At 34.0% G+C, this 25,800-nt stretch overlaps 2 protein-coding genes across 4 annotated transcripts; both read right to left on the bottom strand.

Moving 5' to 3' along the window:
• Positions 1 to 97: 97 nt before the first annotated feature.
• On the bottom strand, positions 98 to 25,144 carry LOC108766578 (sodium-dependent nutrient amino acid transporter 1). 2 transcript variants are annotated; one of them, XM_018515964.1, is made up of 9 exons: positions 25,110 to 25,144; positions 9,362 to 9,740; positions 2,954 to 3,221; positions 1,768 to 2,142; positions 1,459 to 1,648; positions 1,072 to 1,248; positions 876 to 975; positions 501 to 772; positions 98 to 370 (listed from the first exon to the last, which is right to left on the bottom strand). In XM_018515964.1, the coding sequence occupies exons 1-9, from the start codon at positions 25,119 to 25,121 to the stop codon at positions 203 to 205; spliced, it is 1,941 nt and encodes a 646-aa protein (XP_018371466.1). In that variant the 5' UTR covers positions 25,122 to 25,144; the 3' UTR covers positions 98 to 202. The 2 variants fall into 2 exon arrangements, with proteins under 2 accessions (XP_018371466.1, XP_018371465.1); XM_018515963.1 differs by lacking the exon at positions 25,110 to 25,144 and adding an exon at positions 11,321 to 11,671.
• On the bottom strand, positions 13,811 to 25,183 carry LOC108766580 (sodium-dependent nutrient amino acid transporter 1-like). Of its 2 annotated transcripts, none has more exons than XM_018515966.1 (10): positions 25,110 to 25,183; positions 23,112 to 23,219; positions 21,853 to 22,105; positions 21,481 to 21,703; positions 19,688 to 20,062; positions 18,044 to 18,410; positions 17,873 to 17,972; positions 17,599 to 17,775; positions 14,283 to 14,377; positions 13,811 to 14,145 (listed from the first exon to the last, which is right to left on the bottom strand). In XM_018515966.1, the coding sequence occupies exons 1-10, from the start codon at positions 25,119 to 25,121 to the stop codon at positions 14,038 to 14,040; spliced, it is 1,818 nt and encodes a 605-aa protein (XP_018371468.1). In that variant the 5' UTR covers positions 25,122 to 25,183; the 3' UTR covers positions 13,811 to 14,037. The 2 variants fall into 2 exon arrangements, with proteins under 2 accessions (XP_018371468.1, XP_018371469.1); XM_018515967.1 differs by having other exon boundaries at positions 21,853 to 22,102.
• Between the last annotated feature and the right edge of the window lie 617 nt (positions 25,184 to 25,800).

The raw sequence follows: 25,800 nt of genomic DNA, 5'->3' as shown, positions 1-25,800 counted from the left end.
TTCTCAATTACTTGTAACATTAAATAATAAAAGAATAAAATAGCTTTCTATAAATCCACATACAGTTAAAGAATTAAAGAAGAAATAATTTTTTGTATATTCGTTAACTTATATCGTCGTTTTGCCTCGGATCCCGCCGCGGCAGAAACAACTGTAAAAACTCGAAGAACTTTATAGTATTTTGAGTCCGCATAAAATTACTCTATATTGGTTCCCTGTTTAAAAGAATATAAAGTATTTGCTTCCAGATTGGTTGCATCCTCTTCTCCCGATCTCTCGCTCTCTCCTCCTTAAAGATCCTCCAGTCCTTACGTTGCTGCACCTCTCGTGGACCCCATCCACTCACAGGTGCGAAAACTCTTTTTAACATCTTAAACAGTGCAATGAACCATGAACTGAACCATGAACTGAATCATCTGATTTTTAATAAAATTTTTTCATAAAATTTTTCACGTGCTTGTAACGCGTTTTGTATCGTGACTTTCTTTTCGAGGCGATACCTGTATAAATGGCAATTTTCGATTCTTTAACATCGCAATCAGCATCCATAGCGGTATTTGAACAACGCCGATGCTGAGTATTGTCCATCCAATAGCGTGTGCGTATCCCGGCAACGATGTTCCACCGTAGGTCAAAGGCGATAAAGTGGCTATGGTATAAATGAAGATTGTTATTAATATAAACGGTGTCACTATAAACCAGCACATCCTCCAATAGACGCTTGGCTTTCGGTCCAGCATAAATTCCAAGTCCTCCAAAAAGTTCTCTAGACCTGAATTAAGCAATGATAATTAGAAGCACAAATAGAACTAACAAGGAAACCTACCGAAGTGTTACACTCTGATTTTGATAAGCTTCTTAAAAATAATTCTTACCATAAAACCATACTACTCCAGTCATCTCAAATGACGCCAGGATAAAAACGACGAATGACGTACCGTAATAGTCTACTAAAGTTAATATGAACTGCCCGCCCTGTAAAATTCTCTCATTGCTAAGACTGTATACACACACACACGATAGATATTAAGATTAGTTCCCTTTAATTGAGTAGCATAATTTTATACTAACCGGTGTTACGTAGACCGTGCCAATTGAAAAACCAAGCAAACAGGTTGGAACTACGATTTGCCACGTTTTTAAGCTCGGAAACTGTTCGTTTATCACTGTGATGATGCCCGTGGTCATTCCTACCGCGCTGCCGACACCAAGGACAAACATCATAAAAAAAAAGAGCACGGCGAATAGCTGCAAAAATTATTTTATATTTTAATTAATATTAAATAACATTTCAAATAATATTTGTAAGTAATAATATTTTAGTATTAAATAATAGTTTAACGATAGAATAAATTTACGGAGAAATAAAATGTTACATTAAAAAAAAACATTTAACATTTTAATTAACGAACGGTATTAAGCAATACCTATATATAACAAAATAAATATTAGTATTACCTGCGGTAGAAAGTTAAATTTCGCTATCGCATCGGGATAAGACACAAATGCTAAACCAGCTCCGCCTTTGACCACTTTGGATATATCTTGCACCCCTAATTCATACGCCAGATTGCCGAGAATTCCGAATATCGTGCAGCCGGCTACCATACTCGTAATCGTGTCCAATGAAGTAATTATTATGACATCTCTAAGTTCATATGTTATGTTGAATAGTTTTATGAAGCCTTTAAAATGCTCACACGTAAACGCATACACAATTTCGTGAGTAACTTATTTTCATAATTATATACTTTTTTCGTATTTCACCTGTAAATGTTGTGCTTGAAACTATTATGCGAGGAGTACGTGATGATGCTGCCGAAACAGACGGAGAGTGAGAAAAAGCATTGGGTCACGGCTGCATACCAAACGGTCGGCTCCAGAAGTTTGGACCATTTCGGAGTGATGAAATACAAGATCCCGTCCATTGAGCCATCTAGAGTAACCGTACGAACTAGTAGTGTGAGCAGCACGATGTATGGGAAAATAGCTAGGAAATAAGAAAATTTTCCTGAGCTCTTTACACCCTGAAAGAGCACCATGCAGACCGCCGCCCAGCTGCCAAGTAGGCATAACGTTAACTTCCAGTCCGGCCATCCGATTCCGTCATCGATATTCTCCTTCTCGTGTAACACTACTCGTCTGTAAATCATTTGATCTTCAAAAACAATTAGTGCCTTCTATGTCTATTTTAGTGCAATTACTGTTATATCGAATATGATATATTAGGAATGTGATTTAGTTTTGAGGGTTTTGCAAGAGATGATACTAATCAGTGTTATCAAAGACATTCCAATCGCAGCTATTGTTTTTTAATGCTTTACTATTACTCCATGATATTTAGTCATTTACTAACAATAGACGCAGTAAACATCGTGTTTATATCATTTAAAAAATAGAGATTCCTAAAGAGCATTTTCGACATGCGGTGCTTTCGTTTTTTAATAGGAAGAAGACAGCGACTGTAGGTCATAGAATTCTGATAGAAACTTATAGTAACGTTGCTCCATCAATTAAGACATGTGAATATTGGTTCAGGCGATTCAAAGGTGGCGATTTCAATGTTAACGCAAAGATTGCTCGAGACAACCAAAACAGTTAGAAAATGCAGATTTGCAAGCATTATTGGACAAAAATCCAGCATAATAATATATAGATTGGCTCATGATTCGCAAGCTTTAATGAGAGATTTTTTGATCAATTTGCTGTCTACTTTTCCTTAGCGAAGATGTCAAATGAAATTATCATTTTATTGCAAATTTCTAATTTCTTATTTTTAATATTTGGTTCGATTGTAGTCGTTTTCAACATGAGACTTGTTTATTTGAAAAAAATTGCTTTATTGTGAAAATTAAGAGTATGAGTTAATTACAGTATGCACTTATTCTCATCATAGTTTACCAATCATTCTTTTGAGAATACGATGAAATAATGTACAATAATTTATGCTTACGAAAAGTATAGTTCAGCCGAGCTTTGAAACTTATCGCTGCCGTTTAAGAAATTATTTAGAATATCAGTATTTCCTTCTGCTGTGTTATCCGCGCTGTGATTCCTTTTGGTACTCGAATCGACACATGTGTCACCCCATTCCTTCAGACAGGTAGCCCAAGGCAATTCGGCGGAAAAGGATGCGATCAGATAATAAAGTGTTAATGCCATCAGTGAACTATAGTAAGTCGCCAATGCTATGGTCGAGCAGAATTGGGCCCATCCGACTCCTGTCGATGCAAGAAGCGTTTTCGCTTAAACGAGGACATTTATAAGAATTTATAAAAATTCATATCTTCTCATATGTTAACAATTTTTATAGGAAATTAATTCATAACTTGGAGAAACTTGTCCCAATAAAATTCCAAGGTCCAGAATTTAATTCGTATGAATTGTATAATCATTCGATATTCAGCATATGTTTTATCGCGATATGTGTTTTATCTCGAAATGATAGTGAAGTTTAACTCTATGCTGTAGCTGTAAAGTGTAGGTATTGCTGTTTATTTTGCCATACATATATACATACACATACAGGTATAAATATACTAATAGGTATAGGATGTTCGGTAACAAATGCGAGAAAATAAAATGATTTGAGAGGGTCCCGTTGGTCCACATTCCGCAAACATCTACTCACATAGGCTAGTGCCTAGCAATTTTTTACTGTTTTTTTTTATTAATGAGAATATTTTATATTAAATTAACCAGTGAGCGACGTGCTCAGAATATCGGATCCTTCTCGAATGATTCTAAATGACACAATAAAAAAGGAAATCAAGAATATAATAAAATTGCAAATAAGGCTTTATTATTTTCGAAAATTAGATATTCCTGCAGAAATCTAAAGAACACACATGTTTAAAAGACGTCTTAAAAAAGAGATATTTTTGAGACTTGTTTAAAATACATCTTTAAAACGACTTTTATTTTCGATTTAAGGGAAATTAAGATTTTTCGCAAACTCGCCTTCCTTAAAATCGGATAAATTTTGGCGAAAAACATCGACTTTGTTCGACACAGAATATTTATTTACCGAGAAAGGGAAATCGAGATATTTCGGAAAATTGCACGTTTCCGTAAAAATTAGATTAATTCTGGCAACAAAACACAAAAAATATCGGAAAAAGTAAAAAAGTCGCATTTGCTGGAAAAAAGAACTTGAGGTTTTTCGAGCAAACCCTACACTGTTAAAAATGCCATGAAATTTAATGTACTTTTAAAGTGTTACACGTGTAATGGAAGCAAATTTTAAGTAGACACAATAAAAATATTTAATGTGTTGTCAATAAAAATGAAGTTACAAATAACTGAAATTTAACGTTCACTTACATTAAATTTTATACAAATCTATATAAAATTTAATAAAAAAATGTACTAAACTTCGTAAAATTTTATGAAATGTTTCTTCAAACTTGATTTTTTCTGAAATAAATAATGCGAAAATTATCCCTATAATATTATTTTTTATGTTTTCATATTATTATTATTATTTCTATTACACTAAAAAGTAATTTTACAAAAGAAAAAAAAATGTATGAACATGTATGGACATATTTCATATATAATTATTCATATTTATGAATATTTATGCGTGTTTATGTATGTTTATACATATTTATACATATTCATGCATGACAAATTTTTTATCGGGCAATTAAATTCAATTAAATAAAATTTGTTGAATTAACCAAATCTGCAAACAACTAAATGTGTTTAGTTAGTTGAACAAATTTTTTTTCCGTGTGGAAAATTACAACTAACAAGGGCTGTGTTCCGAAACGTTACCCCGGTGCCCCCGTGTATCATCCTATCTCTGTTTAATATTGTGTGGATGAACAATAAACCGATATATGGAGGCACTCGGGTAACGTTTCCGAACGCAGCCAAGTATGTTACCGGAGGCGTTACGAGACATTGAGTAAGTACGCTCCAGCGTAGGGCGCAAAATTTGGAAGGGCGCAAAATTTTAATAATGCTACTCTTGTAAATATAAAGCTCTACCTTACTTTTAAATGAATTAGCTAAAAGTGGTTTTCTGGAAATCTTTTCAAATTTAGCAATAGCGTTATAGATCCTATATTAACTATGCCAATGTCTATAGCAACTCCAGAGGCATCTCTCTTTTTCAAAATTAAAAATAATAAAGAATTATTTGAGAAATACAATGACGCAGACGTGGTTACGCAATTTAACTATATAATTTCAATTGAAAAAGAATTGTGAATAGTTTTGATTATATAATCAGTCTTGACAGTCCTGACAATTGAAGACGTAATCAGAATATTTTCAAAAATTAAAGCCAGAAAATGTAATAGTATGTTGCATTAAGCGTAAAATATTTTGTTAAAGAAAATATGAAATTTATTGTATTTATATTCCTGTGTTATGCAAATTGGTGGAAATTCCTTTTTTTTTTTAGTTGTTGATTCGTTGCCATTGCCGGGGAATTGATGCTTCAGAGACTTAGTAATCCTTGTGATGGGGCGCAAAAGCAAATTCCAGCGTAGGGCGCCAAAGGCGGTCGTACCGTCTCGCGTATGTTACATATGTATCTTTGTGTTTGCTAAAGCGAGGGGGGGGGGAGGATATACATATATATATATACTGTTTTATAGTGAATTCAATATTGATGCACTAGTGCGCTCCGATGCATATTAAATCCGTTGTACGTTGATTTAATCCGAGTGTAAAAGGGAACTGCAAATATTTTTAATTGCAAAGTACATATTTTATTTAACCATACAATAAAATGTATTAAGGATTCGCGATTTAATCCGTTTCTATATTTAAACACATATCTTCACAACAATTTATGTACGACAGCTTTAGTGAACAGGGTGCAATAGGTGCGTCTAAAATTCGCTATTAAATACGTTTTATGTAAGACATGAGTTTAAAAGGATGTCTAAAAACTGTCTTATAGTACGTTTAAAGACGTGTTCTAAGATGCTTAAAGTATTTCTCCTATTACAATCGCGTTAGAAAGTTAATCGCGCGTACAATCTACGAATATGCCTCTCCGCGTGTGCTCTCTGAAGAAAGAAATCTTTGAGGCGCAAGCGTATACACACACATAAATGTCGCATAAATATCATAACTGTGTGCATGAACACTAGTCCGCACTGAAGACAGTTGAAATGTGGCAACAGCATATTCTTGTTTCGCCGCTCGGCGTTCGAAAGAAACAAGGAGAAAATTCCGTCAAATTACAAATTTAAACTACTCTAATCCAGAAACGGCATCGCTAATCCTCCCCATTTTTTTTTATGGGGTTCTTATAATATTTCTACATTACACATTTATTTAAAAATATATAAAAAATATCGAGTGTTTTAGATTATCGTCAATATCGCTGCTTCAATTAGATAAAAATATCAGATAGAAAATACTGCATACATCTCATGAATGTAAATTAAGTAAATAATATTTTTTAAACAAAAAAATACACGTATATATTTTATATAACATTTTTTATTTCTAAATTGATTACATCATCCGTTTATTTTTTTACATTTAATTCTGTAAATAATTAATTGAAAGATTACAAATTCATAAATAAAATAAGTGAGTATAATGCTCTATGCACAATGCATATGAATAAATATTAAATATCAGAAAGAGATGAAAAATTAGAGAGGTTAAACATAATGCATAATAGATACAAATAGGGTATAAAACATATTATATGTCCTATATCTTACTTTTGTTCATTGTGCGTTATGTTTAATATCTATAATTTCTTATTGTTTTGTGTCTATAATATTTAATATTGATTCCTCTGTGTGTTCATCCTTAGAAACAATGAAATTTAGATGAAAGAGGAAGCGCTTGTTTTTTATTCTCATCTCGATTAGTAGCAGCAATCTTTCCTTCGTTGTAATAATCAAGAGACAGGGGCTGCGTTCCATTTAACGCTCGCAATATTCGCGAACATCGTTTGTTCTTGTTTACCATTCGATAAACGACAAGGATAAAATGATGCCACGAGCGTTGTGAGCGTTAAGTGAGACGCAGCCACGGTAGTGTTTCGGCGGCCTCGACTGCAGACCAGCGCAATGTTTGTCGCGTGCGACACGCGATATCCAATGAGCGTATAGCTTTAGAATAAGAACTCAATAAAGCTGTACGTTCATTGGATATCGCGTGTAGCACGCAACGAACATCGCGCTGTGGTCTGCAGCCGGCATAGGACACCGCTAAGAGACACTACTGTTCCTTTAGGGCCTTAGCAGAAAGCTGACTTATAATCTTAAGACAGTGTCTTACGACTTGAGTCTTATGGGCTTTCTACAATAAGCTATTAGTCATACATTAGAAGTAAGAAGCTAAAAATTGACTGTGATTGATTTTTAGCTTCTGACTTCTGATTTATGATTAATAGCTTATTGGCTATGTTCGGAAACGTCGCTCGGATGCCTCCGATGCCTCGGATTCTAATGTTAAACAAGGACAGATGATGAATCCGAGGCATCGGAGGCATCCGAGCGACATTCCCGAACGCAGCCATTGTAGAAGGCCCATTATGCAAGAGTCTGTGCTGCGGCCATTAATCTTATAACTTATAACAGAGAGAAACCTGGGAGAGGACATGACGATCTTTTACATGTTACCGTAAAATGCTCTGCACACTACTACCTACACAGTAATATCTATTTTTTTACTGTGCCCTTAATGGAAATAAATCGCTGAAATAGCAAAAATCGCTGAAACCTCTATTAATTTGATTAATTTTAGTTATTTCAGCTATTTCACTATAGAGGTGTTTTGAAGACCAATATTCAGGCTTGTATCGATATGAATATCAAGTGACAAATTATTGATACAAATTATTGCCATATCGACATTAAATTCTTCGAGGGGATATCGATACAAAATCGCTCATTATTTCAAGGATCTGATGTTTTTCTAAAAGATATTTTTATAACAATTTAGTCATCTTTTAGACGACTTTGTGCTCTCTCTATGCATATCAGACATAATGTTTATTGAAAAGAGTCTAAAGCACATGACTATTCAGATATTTATAATTAAAAGACGAAATCTCTAAAATTGTTTTTTTCTTGATTTTGTAATCCTGAATATTTAAATATTCACGCGCGTAAAAGTGCCTAATGCACATAGGTATACTATCCGTCCTTTTTTCTCCGGACACCGTTCTCTTTTTTAGAACGTTCGAAGATGCAGTCCAAGGGAATTTTCTAAAAACGTCCGGGATTTTAGAGAATCATAAATTTCTTACTTTGACTGCTCACCCGCGTTATTATGTATTAATCCTGATAGGTATAGTAATCCTTAAGTTGTAAGAAACTGTTCGATCACAGTTGAATATGAGGAGAATAATAAACTATATATGATTGGTTAATTTCTTACATTGAATTAATAATGAACAATTAGATGTGAAATAATTATTTGTTTATTATTCTGATTAATTTTACTAACCTACGTGCATTTTTATATGCGTCCGGGGTTTCAAGTGAAATATCCGGGGTTTTTAGCTTGTGAGTTCTACTTTTGAAAATTTTGACTTTGGCTCGTATCCTTTTATTATTGTTAATTTCAAAAAGCAAAATATTCAGCGCAATTTTGATATTCTTGACTTCCGTCATTATTTTATCATCTAGAACAACTCTTTAAATTTTCTTTCACTCGCCGAACACTCTGTATAATTTATCCTTACGTATTCCGTGTCGCGTTAATTTTTACGTCACCCGTAATCTACACGGCACAGAAAACGTACTAGTAATACATTCTCTAGGGATGTGCGATTTTCAAAATCAATTTTGCATCACGATCTTTTTTAAATATCGCAATGAACACGATATCACATCACAATTGTTACATGTGTATACTATACATTTATTCAACTACCCATTTTTGTCACATTAAAAATCTTTGGTAAGTTCAGAGCAGTGATAGCTGTAAATAAAAAATATTAATTGTTAGAACGCAGCAAATACGAAAGCACTTGTTCTCTTTAATGTAATAGTATTGAAAAATCCCTAATAAAATTTGGAATAAGTTTTTACGGAAGAAATTTTTCATGAAATAAAACATTATATCGGTTTTTATTGCGCGGTAGTCAAATTGTTTGCATGAATTAGAAGAATTAAAAATAATGAATGTAGAATATTAATCGCGGGCGCGATTCTAAATTACACGCAATTTTGCGAATACAAAGCTAGTTACACATCGCCCTACTATTTAAAAAAAGAAAATCGTGGTGCTAGCAATATATTGCAAAATCGTACATCTCTACGTATTATTTGCCAAACGTTTCTTTTGAAAATAAAACGATTTGCACCTACCATATATATTTTTTAGTTCGTCTATCTTTCGCGAGAAAATTATCAGGTCGAAATATTATTACCGACGAAACTCGGTGACATGCCCCAGACTTTGACAGATGAGCTGCCGGAGAACTGTCCGATGATCATCTCCAAAAAGTAAAATGGTTTACCCACCAGAAAGAGCAGGATTACGTACGGAATGAGAAAGGCACCGCCGCCATTTTCATAAGCCGTAAACGGAAATCGCCAGATATTACCGAAACCGACCGACACAGCGATACATGACATAAGGAATTCCACACTGTTGTTCCATGTTGCGCGCTCTTTACTTGAATTAATGACTTGCTCGTCCAAAGCAGCCGTTGAGTTTTCAGAGTAACACCTTGCCTCGCCGTTTCCAACATGGGACTCATCTATTTGAAAGACGACGTTATCGATACCCAGTTCTTTTTTGTCCCTCTGCAATTATGTGCAAACGTAGCGTTTAATTGGACAATTCAATTGATATTTTTCGTAATAAGTTTTTTGTAGTATTTTAAGATGTTTATTAGAATTAATTAAAACTGACCACCATTCAAACTCGTATCTATTGGTACTGACCAATACTTTTATCATATGCATTAGAACTAGATATCGGACTCATATTTGTTTTTATATGTCTACGTAGAATGTATTGGAACAAGTAAAAGATTAATTAAATTGATATTAAATTAACGATCAACTTAATTTGTAATGTTTTTATTATTAGAGCATGTTATATTATTAATTAATATTATTATTATTATTAGTTTCAATCTGATCAGATCGCATTTCAAATCCGACAATAATCGGCGAGCAGTTTGTTCAACTAAAAAATGTATTAAAAAATTGAAAATTACTTAGAGATATTATTAGGTATTAAGATCCAGTTTTGTATACCTGCTATATTTGGCGCTTCTTACTTATTATCTATTAATATTACTTATTATTATTAATATATGTATATATATATATATATATATATATATACATATATTACGCGGTCTAATTTAATTTATTATTTACTTCACCAATTTATTTTAATTGTTTTAATTGTCTTATTCGTTTCATATGAACGCATTTCACATAAACACATAATGAAAATAAGAGTCCGCTATTTGATTCTAACGCATGCGATAAAAATATAGGTCAGTGCCAACAGGTACGAGTTTAAAAGGAAACGTCTATTCGCAAAACATGTTTTTCTCTCTACAATCGAACGATCATAGGCCAGATTAAAGTATAATACCTATATACACGATAATAATTGCATTCTGCGAGATATTCGCGGTAAAAGGATGTCGAAGAAAATGGGATAGCAAAGATATCAAACGATGGCTTTATCATCGCGAATACTCTTGGATGAAAATCCTTTGTAAACCACTCGGCAAACATTAAAGCTATTGCATCTGAAAATTACAGTCGTTGCACTTGTGCTATTAACATTGTTAACAATGCGATTATTTTTATCTTATTTCAAGATTATTATTTACTTGCACAAGAGTTATCACATATATCGTTTTTTATTTAATTCCAGTTTTAGCTCAACGTTGCGAAGCTGATACTTATTATGATATATTTAGGGTAACTTTCACTTATCGTTCGTGAGCCGTGAAATACATGACCCAGTGAGAAATGGCAATGGAATCGACGTCGGTTCGACGTCGAAGTCATCAAATTGACGACGAGTCGACGTCGATTCGACATCGATTCCAATGTCATTTGACATTTCCCACTGGGTGATGATAAAAGAAACGAAAAGTGCTTGACGCAACAAAGAGATTCTCAGGATAGAAGAAGTGAGAGGCATTGATTCCACGCGTGTTCTTACGCGCGCGGCACCTCTCGGGCAAATATTATTAAATAAAACTATTATTTTCACGTTGTTATTATGATCATTAACTATATCGCGTTAATATTCATATCACACACTTTACTTCGCTCAACACTTCTCTATTTTTTTAATCTAATCTAAGTTTGTATTTATACCATTTAATGTCTCAAACAAATCGTTCACTTACTGTCTTGTACATAGTGTACGATGACCAGGTTGAGAGATACGAATGAGAATCGGAACCAACCTACACTCAAGGCAGAAAAACTGAGACGCGATCACTACTTGGTTCCGAAGGGATATCTACGAACGTTGATGCTACTGACGTAAACTGGTCGTTGGACCAGGCGGCGAGGTCTGCTCTCTCTCCCGCAAATGTCTTGGAAGCTTATTTGATAAAACGATAACCATTACTATATGTCCCCGCGACGGTAGGTGGCAGAATACTGAGTGAAATACGACGAGCCGATGATCGTCTAGGTAGACGACCAGGTGGTAACTAGGTAGGAGCGACAGTGAATCATACGTTATGATTTGCACAAAGGGATAATTAGATAATTACGCGTACTCTGGACCCCACAATTATCCATAGAGTAACGCAAATAGATTTTCGTTTTAGTAAAAGGAATCTCCGCAAAAAGACCACGATAAACGAAACGGAATATATTTTCTTTCACGCGATCAAAAATGGAATAAGTTTTACTTGATAAGAAAAAGAATGTAGATAATAGAGAGACGGAAATCTCCTCCCCATAAATAACTAGAGACGAAGAAGATACAATTCCGTAGAAAAGGATAAACTTATGAAAGAAAAACGAAGTGATAAGAGGCAGGAGGAATAGGGATTTCCTCCCGTTAATCGATCGATATACAGACGAAGCTCACGAAACGGTTTAAGAAGGGTTTGAAGATTTTGTAATTGTACACTATGATCAAAAAAGGCATGTTTCTTTGTATTTTTTCTTTCTATTTGCAGTAATAACGTCACAGTTGCGTGACGTTACCATATGTCACGCTTCGGGTACAATGACGCGGAGTCCTTTCTAAACGAAAGGAGAGAACTGGTGAATTCCCTCAGTGTCGAGAGAAAGAGATACAAATATAGACAACATTTATCTTGCACATACTTTTACGTAATCAAACATCTGAAATGTTTGCAAATTTAAAATGTAAATGTAAAAGCTTGTCTGTATAAATTGCAATATAAATTTTATTATTTCTCAATTATTGAAAATTATGTACATATATTCAAAAGCAATGCTGTTGCGATATTGTTCTCGCATTTCTCTCATAGGAAATCGAGCTTGTAAAATAGTTCATGCATTTTAATCTTTTTCTTATAACTTTTTATTTTGAGGAACAATGTTGCTCAGCGCTTATCTTAATATTGCATATGAGGTACCATATTCACTGGACCATGGCGACGCATCGTAAGATTCTCACAATTCCATTCTCCACAAAGTTTAAAAACAGTTATATAACGAGAACAACTAAGTTGTGATTTGCACAAAACACGAAGAACAAAAATACTTATTATCATTATTACACATAGTTATTGCCGTGACATCATAATGACATACGTGGCAGTAATTGTAACACTAAGTTTCGTCGATTGCAAATATGACAGCGAATATAACGCATGTAGTTCTATCGTGAAGTCATTTTGTTGACCTACTCGTTCATAAATATTATTTAATATTAAGTACTATTTTACGCATATTGTTAGACTATTAAATGTAACGTTTTAATAACATTTTACCAAAATTATACAATATCAAATAATATTCCTGAAATATTAATGGATGGTTATATGTCCACTTTTGATAATATATATAATTATTAAAAGTAACATCATTTCATGTTATTGTAATATTGTATGAACATTAAAAGGTATTATAATAACATTTACTTTAATTTGTAAAAAAAACTATTGCCTCATTTCAGTTCAAAATTACGTTTAAAGACTGAAAATGATTTTGGTGCGCAGTTGTAGAACTGGATATGTACATAAAATCATATCGAAATGTTATTTAAGGGGGGAAATACGTTTAGAACCTTCAAAAAAATGTAAATTTTTTTATTTCATAAAATGAAAGTACCATATCTTATAAATATGTACCCGAAATTTTAAAGCAAAATTCCAAATATTTTGGAAGTTAGAGCCTGTGACTCATCTTCGCTCCGCGCCGCATGAACGCGCTGCAGGTATATTCGGGCGCTCGGAGTAGAGAGACCTGTTCTTTGTAATTCCCTCTTTTTAAATCTTTGAACTGTTGTTTATAAAGAAGTTTTATGAAGAAGCAGAAGGACTATTGTATGGGCCTCGGATTGCTGATTAGCCGGTAAGTTGATGAGAACATTACCTTTCTACTACTCGAAACTTTAAACTCAATTTTCTCAAAATTGACGGGAAATCTCACTCAAAAACTATTGCACCAATCACTTTGAAATTTGGCAAACATTTTAATAATACTTATAATTCCTAGTTAAACCTAAAAGTATCACAAAATAATTGTTTTAAAGTACTTTTTCAGAGCAAAATTGAGCAAAAATTTTGCTAAAATTTTCATTCTTTTTTTTCACAAGCGTGTAATTTCTTCAATTTTCAAATTTTTTCATTTTTTTTAGGTTTAACGAGAAATTATGAATGTTAATAACAATACCTCTTTTGCGTTTTTGTTTCAGACCACCACAAAAAATTGGAGAAATCCCGCGATTTGACAATTCGCTTCGCGACCTTCGGCACAGACTGTATTGTAACTCCGCCATTTTTTAATTTTTTCAAAAAACAATACTTTTTTATAGCTTTTTTATATTTTTCACTTATAGGATTAAATCGTCGAAACATTATTTCTCGAAAATTATGCGAAATAGACCTTGGAGAGAACCGCCACGTTCTACATATCATTTTTTTTCCACGTCACACTCATCTCGGAAGGCCAGCCACTTTCTGCGATCTTCCGTATTACTTGGACCCCATGATTTCGATGGTTGGAAGGCTTGTCTGATCATCTAGAAGAGATAAATTCTTTCTCTCTATCTCTCTCTCCCCCCCTCTCTCCCCCCCCCCTCTCTCTCTGTCTCTCTCGTAGTAGTAGATTATATTAAAGTAAAATAATATTTTATAATTTAACGAGGCTATCGCTTACTTTTCGGAAAGGAAGAGATCTCTTCTTAAATATCGCAATAACGATCCATAAAGGTATTTGAAGGACAGCAATAGAAAACAGGATCCAACCTACAACTGTTAGTAGAAAATATATTGAATTATTTGTAAAATTATTATTGTTACTATTATTATTATTATCATAACGTTATATATTATGTAGAATTAAATTTTTCGTAAGTAATTAAAGAGAGAAATGTATACTTATTATCAGTAATGTAATAAATATAATTAGGGATTCACCGGATATCCGAAAAGTACTCGGTATGCGGTATTATCCGGCACATTTTTACTATCCGACCGGATAGTTGGATATCATTAGTATCCGAGAATATATTCGGTTGAAATTGTAAATCATTAAATTGTTGATTTTTTATTATATAAATGTTGTATAAATAAGTATGTGTATTCATAATGCTATATCTTATATATTGCTGCAAAATTACAACTTTTTTCTCTACAGTTATCATTTCTATTGATAATTAAACTCGGATGATAACATTAAAATCATAATTATTATTATAACTATTTTTCCCTTACAGTTCCTTTTCTTTTCTCGCTCCCTTTTTTCTTTTTTTACTCAGTATTTTTTTTAGACATTGTCCCGGAATTCAGTCAGATATCCGGAAAATATCGGATATCCAATATCCGATATCCGATAATTTTACGATATCCGGTGTGTATCCCTAAGTATAATACCAAAAATTACTGAAAATTACATATTAAAGTCTATATCAATTGATTCACTTTCAATATTATTTCATTAAGATTTCATTAATTCAATATAAAATATTAAGATTATAAAAAATTCAATAAATTTCAAAATGAAAATCAATGAACACGATGAATTTAATGAGGCGTTATACAAGATGTTACAGATACATACTAGGCAGTACGACGGGTTGCCCGGCAAACTTTGCATGACCAAGCGTGATTTAATAGACAATGACAGTGACTTTATAACATAAACTTTATAATATAAATAATAAAATTTTGTAGTATAAACTTTATAATGTATAAAGTCATTATCATTGTCTATTAAACCACGCTTGGCCATGCAAAGTTTATCGCGCAACCCGTCGTACTGCCTAGTATGTATCTGTAACATCCTGTACATACATCCACTAGACATTCAAATCCGTAATCTTTGGGACAATTCCATTATTTTGTGAAATGGAATATTTCACAAAATATTATTACCTATATTCATTAACTTCGTTGATATAAAAATACAATTATGTACCGTACTAAGTACATACAAAAACCATGTACAAAATACAAATGATGAAATGCCTTGGCTTCTGTTATAAATCTGGTTATACATACAGAGTGTCTCACAACCCACCGTACAATATTTTCATTAGAGAGAAACCTGAGGATCTTTCTCCTGTAATCACAAAACGCACTACAGTCTTCTGAAGAAGCGAATGTTAACTACACAGCAATATCCACTCCTTGCAATGTCTCTGATGGAAATAAATCACTGAAATAACAAAAATCTATCAAATTAATAAAGATTTCGACGATTTCAGTGATTTATTTCCATCAGTTGCACCGTAAAAAAGTGAATATTGCTGTGTAGTTGACATTAACTTCTTCAGAGGACTGTAGTGCGCGAGGGCATTTTGCGGGTATTTTGTTACAAGAAAAAGGTTTTATGTCCTCTCTCTGTTTTCATGTTATAGTTTAAAGACAAAGCAAAGTAAAAAATCTCAATACAAAAATGTTGCGAGGTTATAATAGTTTTTGAATTATAATTGATCAAATATAGTTTGTAATTCAACTAAGCTATCATAACTTATAACAAATACAATAAAGAAAGCTAAGATCGGTCAAAGTTGGATGTTTCAAACAATACATTATATATTCTTATATTAAATTAATTTATTTCAGATATGATTGCAAGCTGATAACTTTCGGTTTCACAATCATTCTGAAACGCTAATAATCCCCCTAAATTAGATTAGAAAGAAAGAAAGAAGGTAAGAAACTTATTACGAAAAATTTTACCATAATCAGGATTTAGGGGAGATTATTAGCGTTTCAGAATGATTGTGTTGAAACCGAAATTATATCTGGAGTAAATTAATTTAATATAATATTATTTGAAACATCCAATTTTGACCGATCTTGGTTTTTATCGTATCTGATGCATTCACATATATACGGTCGTGCTTAAAATTCTTAAATGTTTAAACTATTATAATTTCGACATAATTTCGACACACAGTTATAGTCTATATATATTTTTTAATCATTTTTTTAAATTTTAAAACACGATTCTAATGGGAATAAACATTTTTATATAAAATATATAGATAACACATGTTACTCATAGTAATTATATCTATTTTACATCAATTGCACATTGTGATGTAAAAAAAAGTATTGTGGAAAAAAAGTCTATCGAGATTCGAACCAGCGACCTTGCGGTTACCAGTCTGGCGCGCTCCCGCTGCGCCACGCGCTTCTTTTAGGTAAAAAAAACTCTACTCCAATTGTAGGTAAATCGCATTTTTTAGGTAAGGCAAACATTTTAATCAATTTTCTCACAAACGTTTGAGAAGCACATTATTCCCCTTTACCCAGTACCACTTGGCATGCAGACCTATCTCGTTACAACGAATTTCGTCACAATCGATTATTATCGTTGCGTCCTCCCCTTGTAAGCAATTAATAGTGCGCAACTCGAGTAGGAATACCAACCTCATTTTCAGAATGCAACGTTGTTAAGTTATCGATAATTATTGAACATAAAACATTAAATTACTTGCATTTTCTAAAATAATAGAATATTAATATTATGATTTATAATTAAAAATTATTAAGTGCTTGAATTAATTCTCTGTTGACCGGGAGAGTTACTTTTTTAAACGAAATTTTATGATTTTTTTTCAATTCTTATAACTCAAAAAGTATTTCATAAAAAAAAGCTTTTTTATAATATTTTAAAAACCTCTTGACACCAGCTATTAAATTCTGACATCAAAAATAGAGAATTCCATTTTAAAAAATCGATTTGACCTTGACTTGACTTTGGCAACGACACCCAAGGTCAAACTAATAAAATAGTAAATTGACTATTTTAAACTATACAACTTTTATATGAAACATTTTTTTCAGAAATGTTTACTTTTCAAGATATTTATAGGGCCCGAGACTTTTTGAACACCTTGTATAATAGTATAGGTGATATCGATAGAAGAAATAGAGATGTACAAAATAATAGTTAACAAAGTTTTATAAAAAGAAAGCATAGAAAAAATTTCGAAGTATCAGTTTATCTGGTTTTAACTTACCGTAAACTGAATAAGGATAGAACTTCTTGTTGTATTTCAGTAATTCAAGATTGGCGAATGTATAGAAGAAGATTACAAGGACAATTCCAGGAGTAAGGATACTCCAACAAATTCGCCAGAACATCGACAGCCGTTTCTTCAGCATAAATTCGACATCGTTTAGAAAGTTACCCAGTCCTAAAATCGTTCGTTTTAAATAATAATAACGATTGGATAATTAATTAGCAAATATAAATTCGTAAAGCGAAATTATTATGGACGGAGAAAAACGTACCATATGACCAAGCGACAGCAATCATTTCAAAAGCAGCCGGTAGAAAAGCGATAAATGAGGTCACATAATAATCGACGAAAGTTATCATGAACTGGCCGCCCTGTGAACATTTGTTTCATTAAGATAAAAGCAATGATTTAGCAAACATAATTGTTAATGGCACCTAATTACCGGCGTGACGTATATAAGACCGATTAAGAACTCGCAGAGGCAAGTGCCGGCCGCTATGTGCCAGTACCTGACCTTCGGGAACTGATCATGTACGATGGAAATTATGGCGGAAGCGAGACCAACCTCGCTGCCAATACCCAGGACGAATAGCATCGCGAAAAACACGACACTGAAGAACTGCGGTGCGAACGTAAACTTAGCAATCGTTTCCGGATAAGAAATGAATGCCAATCCAGTGCCGCCTCGGACCACTGTGCTGATGTCCTCGATCCCTAGTTCGCGACTGAGATTACCTAGAATGGCGAAGATTGTGCAACCGGCCAGCAGACTAGTAAAGGTGTCCAGAGTTGTCACGATCATTGCGTCCCTGATGAATGTGAATGATGAAATCCATTTACAAGTTGTTACATAACAGTCGGACATCCATCTCGTGTTTAATTAACATATAATTTATAAATATTTATCCAACCATACATATTTTTATATTAATAAAAACACAACGAGTTGTAGGGAAATCTTTTTATTGGAATTAATAAGTGTCAGATAGATTAGTCATTGTAAAATACCGAAGCAGAGCTATCCAAATGATTCGTGTATAAATTTCCAATCGATATATGCAGACAGCACACAACATCCAATGGATGTCCGATGGTCGTCCAATGAATGTCTCGTGCTGTCTGGAATAATGAAAATGGTTGCAAATTCTCTAATTATATATATATATATCTTTGTCAAATGGTGTGTTCCAGGACACCACAGTGTTCATATGTTTAAGGATACTCTGACTCTATTCTCTAAAGTAGGATTAGACAAACCTATTACTTTTTAAGGAATTACGCTTTAAAGTTTTCCAGGACACTGACGTAATGGCATATTCCTGGACAGTAGTTGTTTTTTTTCCAGGACTGTTCCGGAAAAAAAATGTTATATGGAACACTGTTTGCTTACCGATGGAATGTTTGCTTACCGATGGACATTTAAAGCGCTTATATGTGTAAAAAGAATACAAATAACACATTGAATTAAAAGAAACAAGCAAAAACTAGGGTGTACTTATATATTATGACCTAACGTTAGTTTCCAGGACACAAATAAATTACCGTGTATAATGTAAAGTCATTCACTGCCGGATTAGCGTTTACAAATTCCTGTGTCATAATTACATTCCCTTAGTGCGTTCTAAATATTAAAAAAGAGATTGCACACAAAATGTAGGCAAATACACAGAAAGTGACGTTAACAGACTTTTTTGGTCGTTTTTTCAAGTGTCTGAAACATTTTTCTATAAAACTTATATTTTCCGAGTTATTCAGGGATATCAACTTTTTTCCCCATTCTGTATATTGAATTTGCATATACAAATGTATGTCTTTATCAAATAGAGTGTTCCGAGACATTCGTGATACCCAGTGGCACGTCCTAAGATATTCGTTGGATTCCAAGATTGACCTGGAAATATAATATATCTAATGGTAGTTTCCAAAACAGTCTGGAAACATTTGTCTAATGATAGTTTCCAGGACAGTCCTGGAATCCAACAAATGTCCCGGAATGTACCACTAGGTATTGTTTGTCGTCGCAGACTCTCATTAGCCTACTATATTTTTTGTTTGTTATATTGGAAAATAAGTGTTTTTAACTAACCGATACAGGTCATGGTGGAACTTGTTGTGCGAGGCAAACATGACGACAGCACCAAAACAAACAGTTAATGAAAAGAAGCATTGGGCGACAGCGTGGTACCAAATCATCGGCGTCAACAGTTTCTCCCATGTCGGGGTGATAAAATAGAAGATACCAGTGACAGATCCATCCAGCGTGACTGCCCTTACAAGCAGCACGATAAGGACTACATAGGGAAATATCGCCAGAAAATATGCTGCCTTGCCGGAACTGCGCACGCCGCGTATCACCACAAAGAAGACCACCAACCAGCTGACGAAGAGCGTAAGCGACAGACGCCAGTCCGGTGTACCGATGCCATCGTTAATACTGTCCTTTTCACGCAGTACCTCCTTGCTACAAACGCAATATCTTTGTCATCTCGTTATTGTGTTAACTTTTCAACAGGCAAAGGAATTCGTTAAAATAAGTATAGTTTTGTTGTTCATTTGATTCTTTAAAATTTTATTCATGGAAAGTCATCTGATCCATTTCGGGACACTTTAAATAAAAAACTAGAAATAGCTAATTTTGCTACTGTATCTAACAAAAGACCTGAAACAATTGTTCGGAACCAATTCGATTCTCCTTGAAGTGTATTGTTAAACACAAAAATCTAAGAGACATCATTCAATCTTTTTATTTTATATCATGCGCACTACTTGGCAACGTCGCAATCTTTAACATCGCAATCTTTAACGTTTATATCAGTATGTGTACTATTTGGCAACGTCGTAATTGCATCAAACCCAGGTAGCAAGCTGCGTCATTTTGACGTCAGCTTGCTACCATTAGAAATTACATTTTGAGGTGGGTGCGGGGTCCGCGGCGGCGGCGCGGTCCTCAATGATATGTGACGTCACAACATGGCGGCATGTATCAATGGTCGCGTTCAGCAGACTCAACTGTTGTGGAGCAGATCCGTGAGCGCTCGGTGTTATTGGTGTATTCTTCTAGATCATCTAATAGCAGCGAGCGCTCACGGATCCGCTCCACACAGTTGAGTCTGCTGAACGCGACCATTGATATCGGTAAACATCGATAGCGCTGGGGCCTTCCCCGTACCTTCTCCCTCCCTTCCCCCACGTCGCGCGCCTCCCTCTAGCCTCTTGGCTCAGAATCCCTCTATATACCCTACTAGCGTCACTCTAAAGAACGAATCTTCATCTTTAAAACGAATTTTTATTTCGTACTGTGCGATTTTTTTTCATTGAGTTATGAACGTTTTCTGAAATGTAAAATGGTGGATCCAAATTAGCGGATTGAACCTGGAAAGTAAAGTAAGTGCTAATAAAATTGAAAAATAAAATTTCGTTTGGCCACAAAAAACTGGTAAATATGGCAAAAAAGCTGTTTTTGGCTCATATGACTCGATTTATCTCAAACATCTGACGTGATGGGTATCTTTCGCTGGCGGATTTGGATTCAGCAACCTTAAATCTATAAAGAAATGCTGGCTCTGCTCGCCGTAATTTTTTTGTTGGATTGTGTAACAACGAAACGGTGAGATGTATAGAAAAACCTTTTAGATAAAATTTCTATGGTTTTATATACGAGTATATTTTATAACTATGTATTTAGATTTTTCAAAAATCTGATATTTTAAAAATACCCTCATACCTATTCCTTTTGAGGAGTTATTTTATCCCTTAAATTTGAGATTAGGCCAATATAAAAAAATATGTATCTCTTAGATTTTTGTATTTACCAACATATTTCAAGGAGAATCGAATCTGTTTCGGGCAGTTGTGACAGGTCCCTTGTAAGTAATTTACTAGAAATACAGCTCAGCAGAGCTGGAATAACTTATGTTCTCAGTCCTAGAGCTGTAGTTGCTGCGTAAAGAGTCTACGCAGAATTCGCCCCATTCCTCCCAGCATCTTCCCCACGGTAATTCCGCTTGGAAGCTAGCGATGAGGTAGAACAAGGTCAATGCCATCAGCGAGCAGTAATAGGACGTTAGTGCCAGCAATGTTATACATTGCGCGATGCCAATGCCTACGATTATTTAATTTTATTCTTGCGCTATAATATTATATTTTACAATTTTCTATACATCTCACGAATACTGTAATAAAATTAAAGCGCAGTTATGAGAACTGCGAAAAAAGTATTAGGATACACCTGGATACCAAATGTAATCGCACCTCTAAATGCCGGCGCAAGATCCCAGATCTTCAAGGCTGACTGGCTGGAAAATTGTCCCAGGATCATCTCCAACAGGTAAAACGGCTTCCCTACGACGATTAAAATGATGATGTACGGTATCAGAAAGGCGCCACCGCCGTTCTCATATGCCGTGAACGGAAATCGCCATATATTACCGAGACCGACCGACATGGCGATACAGGATAACAGAAATTCCCTGTCATTTCCCCATTGCTGGCGCTCCGGCTTCTGCTACATGAAAAATATATGCGCGCAACGAGCAGGAGAAAAAAGATTATTGTATAAACAACTGATCTTCTACTGAGACAACTTTTAAAGTAATTAACATGCTTAATTCATTATAATGGCGCAAATAAAGCTGTGTTTCGAGGTCGAAATTAATATTCATCTACTTTCTGCAAAAATATTCTAAAGCAAATAGGCTGTGCAAATCTTTTTTTTTTACTTAATCATAATTATCAAGATGCCCGTCAAAAGATTCCTTAAGGCGATGCTAAAGCCTCCTGTTTTATCACATTTCCATTCGGTGAAAAATCTCCGTATTGGATGTACGGATTGCAAAAGTATTATTACTTAAATTAAAGTACGCACAAACAGGACCTCAACTGCACTGGATTTCATAAGAAAATCGGAAAAAAAATTTAAAATTTGTTAAAAAAGTAAAGTGTTTTATCCATTAAGGAAGTTCGACTATTATTTAACTATCATGATGCATGGAATACTACGCCTAAAACGGGGTTGCATTTATGAATGAACTATGAATGAGTTTTCCATTCTTAGGGACCGATTCTGTAACTCTTAACGACAGTCGTTGATGTCGTTGCGCAGATATTATGTACAGTAAAAAAGCTGCGCAATGACATCAACGACTGTCGTTTAAGAGTTACAGAATCGACCCCTTATTCTGTATATTAATTTATCCATTTCATTATTTCGTGCATAAAAGTATTAAATAGTTACCAAAAAATGAATAATTTAATTATTTAGTAGATAATAATGCTTTTCAATCCGATTAGATCCGGGCTAAAATAGTAACTTTCAAATGGCGCTAGAGCAAATTCTGTCCATTTTTAATGGTGTTGCCTAAGAAAAATTTTGATCGGCGCACACACGCACGCACGCACGCATACATCTCATAATTTACAAAATATCACAGTTTCAGCCAATTCGATTGAAACCACTACTTTTTCCGTATGTTATATTGCAGTCTTTTATTACTTTCATAAAGGATAATTACCGTATTAATTTCACGAGTGGACCCATTAACTTCGATGTCATTCTGATTTATTGAATCGTCTACGACAAAGGCATGATTTGTTATGCCGCTCGAGATCGTGTATGATACCTGAAACATCATTATAGCTATAACCGATATAATTTTTTATAGTCTCCATTTTCTTTTTCAGAGAAGAGTATAAAGTTGGCAAAAGCTCTTATTTATTCGCAAATGATTCATGAATATCGTTTTGTTCGAAACTCTAAATTTTTGGGAGTAAAATTTCACTCCAAGAAAAGTGATAGTTGCGCCAATCCGACAAGGAGCGAACTCCACTTCACTCCTTCAGGAGTGATTTTCTTAACCTAACCTAAAAAGTCAACTTTAATTATTAATATCTCGTTTCGCGAGACAGAGCGACGCTTTCTTCTGCCATATTCGTTCATTTTGTACAAAACCACGTCGAATGAGCCTAATAATTTTAGATTAGGTGTAAGCAGGCTAAACTTAATATTTATCAAAATGAAATTTCAGTCTCTCCCTTTGGAGAATGAAATGTATTCACTCTCCACGTAGATTGAAAATTTACTCCCATTTGGGATGATTTTTCATTCTCTAAGAGTGAAAATTTCACAATTTGTTGGACCGACGGCTAAAACCTCTTGAATGTTGTTTAGGATCATGTCGTGGGTAACATTTGTCAAAATCAAGGTCAATGCAAGCTGTACCTCTTATTTTCATTTTTGCACTAAAAATTCATTTTTACGTAAAAATGAAAATAAGAGGTACAATCACCAGTGGACTTAATCTTGACAAATGTTATCCAGGACATGATCATGAACAATATTCAAGAGGTTTTAGCTGTCGGTCGGATAACTTGCGTAATGCTAATACCGGCTGTACTGTAACTTTTGAGCTTTATAACTCGAAAAATATTTAATAAAAAAATATTTTATTATAGTGTTTTGAAAAGCTCTCGAGATAAGTTACAAGAAAATGTAATGAAAAATAGGGGATTCCATTTTAAAAAATCGATGTGAACTTGACCTGACCTTGGCGATGCCACCCAAGATCAAACTCATAGCGCCAGTAAATAGGTCTTTAGAAACTCTACAACTTTTGTCCGAACACTTTTTCGATTGGACCTTATACTGCGAAGATAAAAGGGTGGGACGGGTGGTCTGAAATACCCGGTATATATACAGTGTTTGATAAATAACGACAAAACTCTCGCATTAGGGTAGAGCGGATTAAACTGAGTCGAAAAGTCTTCTATCATTTTACAATTTTCGCAACAATTAACAAGATATCAATTACTAAAAATTGCCGAATATTGGTTTTCAATAATTTTTTACTCAAATACTATCAACTTTACAAAAAAATAGCAAGAGACAAAAATTGTTTATTTTCTTTTCATAAAGCTCTAAGAATTTTTTCAGAATTTTTATCAATTTTTTAGTACTGCATTTTCTTATATGTATACATATATATGTATATTGGCAACTATTCTTATCAATATATAAAAAAATACGGTACTAAAACAAATTTTGAAAAAATTCTCAGAACTTTATAAAAAAAATAAATAATTTTCGTCTCTCGCTGTTTTTCTGCAAAGTTGATAGTATTTGAGTAAAAAATTATTGAAAAGTAATATTCAACTATTTTTAGTAATTAATATCTTGTTAAATATCGCGAAAGTTGCAAAATGGTAGAGAACTTTTCGACTCAATTTAGTCTGCCCTATCTATAAAAAGCGTTTGGCAGAAATCTCATCAGACACCCTATATACATATACTCGAGTATTATTCACCATTCATTCCAAGAATTGTCGCAATCTATAATCGCAACGAGGAAAGGAATATTAATAAATTAACTCTAATTTAACTTCCAATATACTATACATATTGTAAATTAATAAAGTAACTTTATGAATAAATAAAATTCGTGCTACTTAAATACCACTTTCGTTATATTCTCTTAGATTCATTTTTCTCTATTCTTTAATCTTCTCTCGCATACCTTTCGTCCCATTTATATCGCCAATCTTAGGATCTGTCTTCGGTCGCTCAAAACTCGCATTGGCTCGTCTTCATACATACGATCTGCGGCTCTTACCTCCTCGTCAATTTCGTGTAATAAGACAAGTCAGCAGGCAGCGACGAAACGTTGGTCCGTTCTGCAAGAACCAACCGTTATCAGTTCACTTACTCACGAACTGTGCGCGGACAAATGTATACTTCGGAGATGAAAAAGCACTCCGCCGGAGTTAGTCGGAAAAGCTGACGTAAGTTTACATATATCATGAAAATTCATATTGCCGTGAGATAATGACAGCGCGGCTATTAAGTGAACGGCGACAAGAATATTAAATTTCGAAACATGTGTTTCTTCCCATGCAATTTAATTGAAAAAGAAAAACAAAGACAAAAGAAGAAACGTTTGTTGTAGAGTAAGATTTCGCTCGCCGTTTCACAGATCATAATTTATTGAGAATTCGCGCCGATCGATCGGAATATCTACGATAATTCAGCTATGAAAATAATGAGAATTCGAGATTAAACTATTAATCATAATTTTACGCTCGAGCGAGCGCGTGGAACGTTCGTAAGATCGATCAAACGCATATGTATTAATACGGACGCCGAAATTATTTTTCGATTATATAAGATTAATATTCCGTCAGACATAGATGTATATAATCCACTTTCAG

The sequence above is a fragment of the Trachymyrmex cornetzi genome, unplaced genomic scaffold (assembly GCF_001594075.2).
Source record: "Trachymyrmex cornetzi isolate Tcor2-1 unplaced genomic scaffold, Tcor1.1 scaffold607, whole genome shotgun sequence".
In the NCBI taxonomy this organism is placed as follows: Eukaryota; Metazoa; Arthropoda; class Insecta; order Hymenoptera; family Formicidae; genus Trachymyrmex; species Trachymyrmex cornetzi.
Note: the sequence above shows the minus strand (reverse complement) of the source record. Positions and strands in the feature narration are given on the sequence as shown.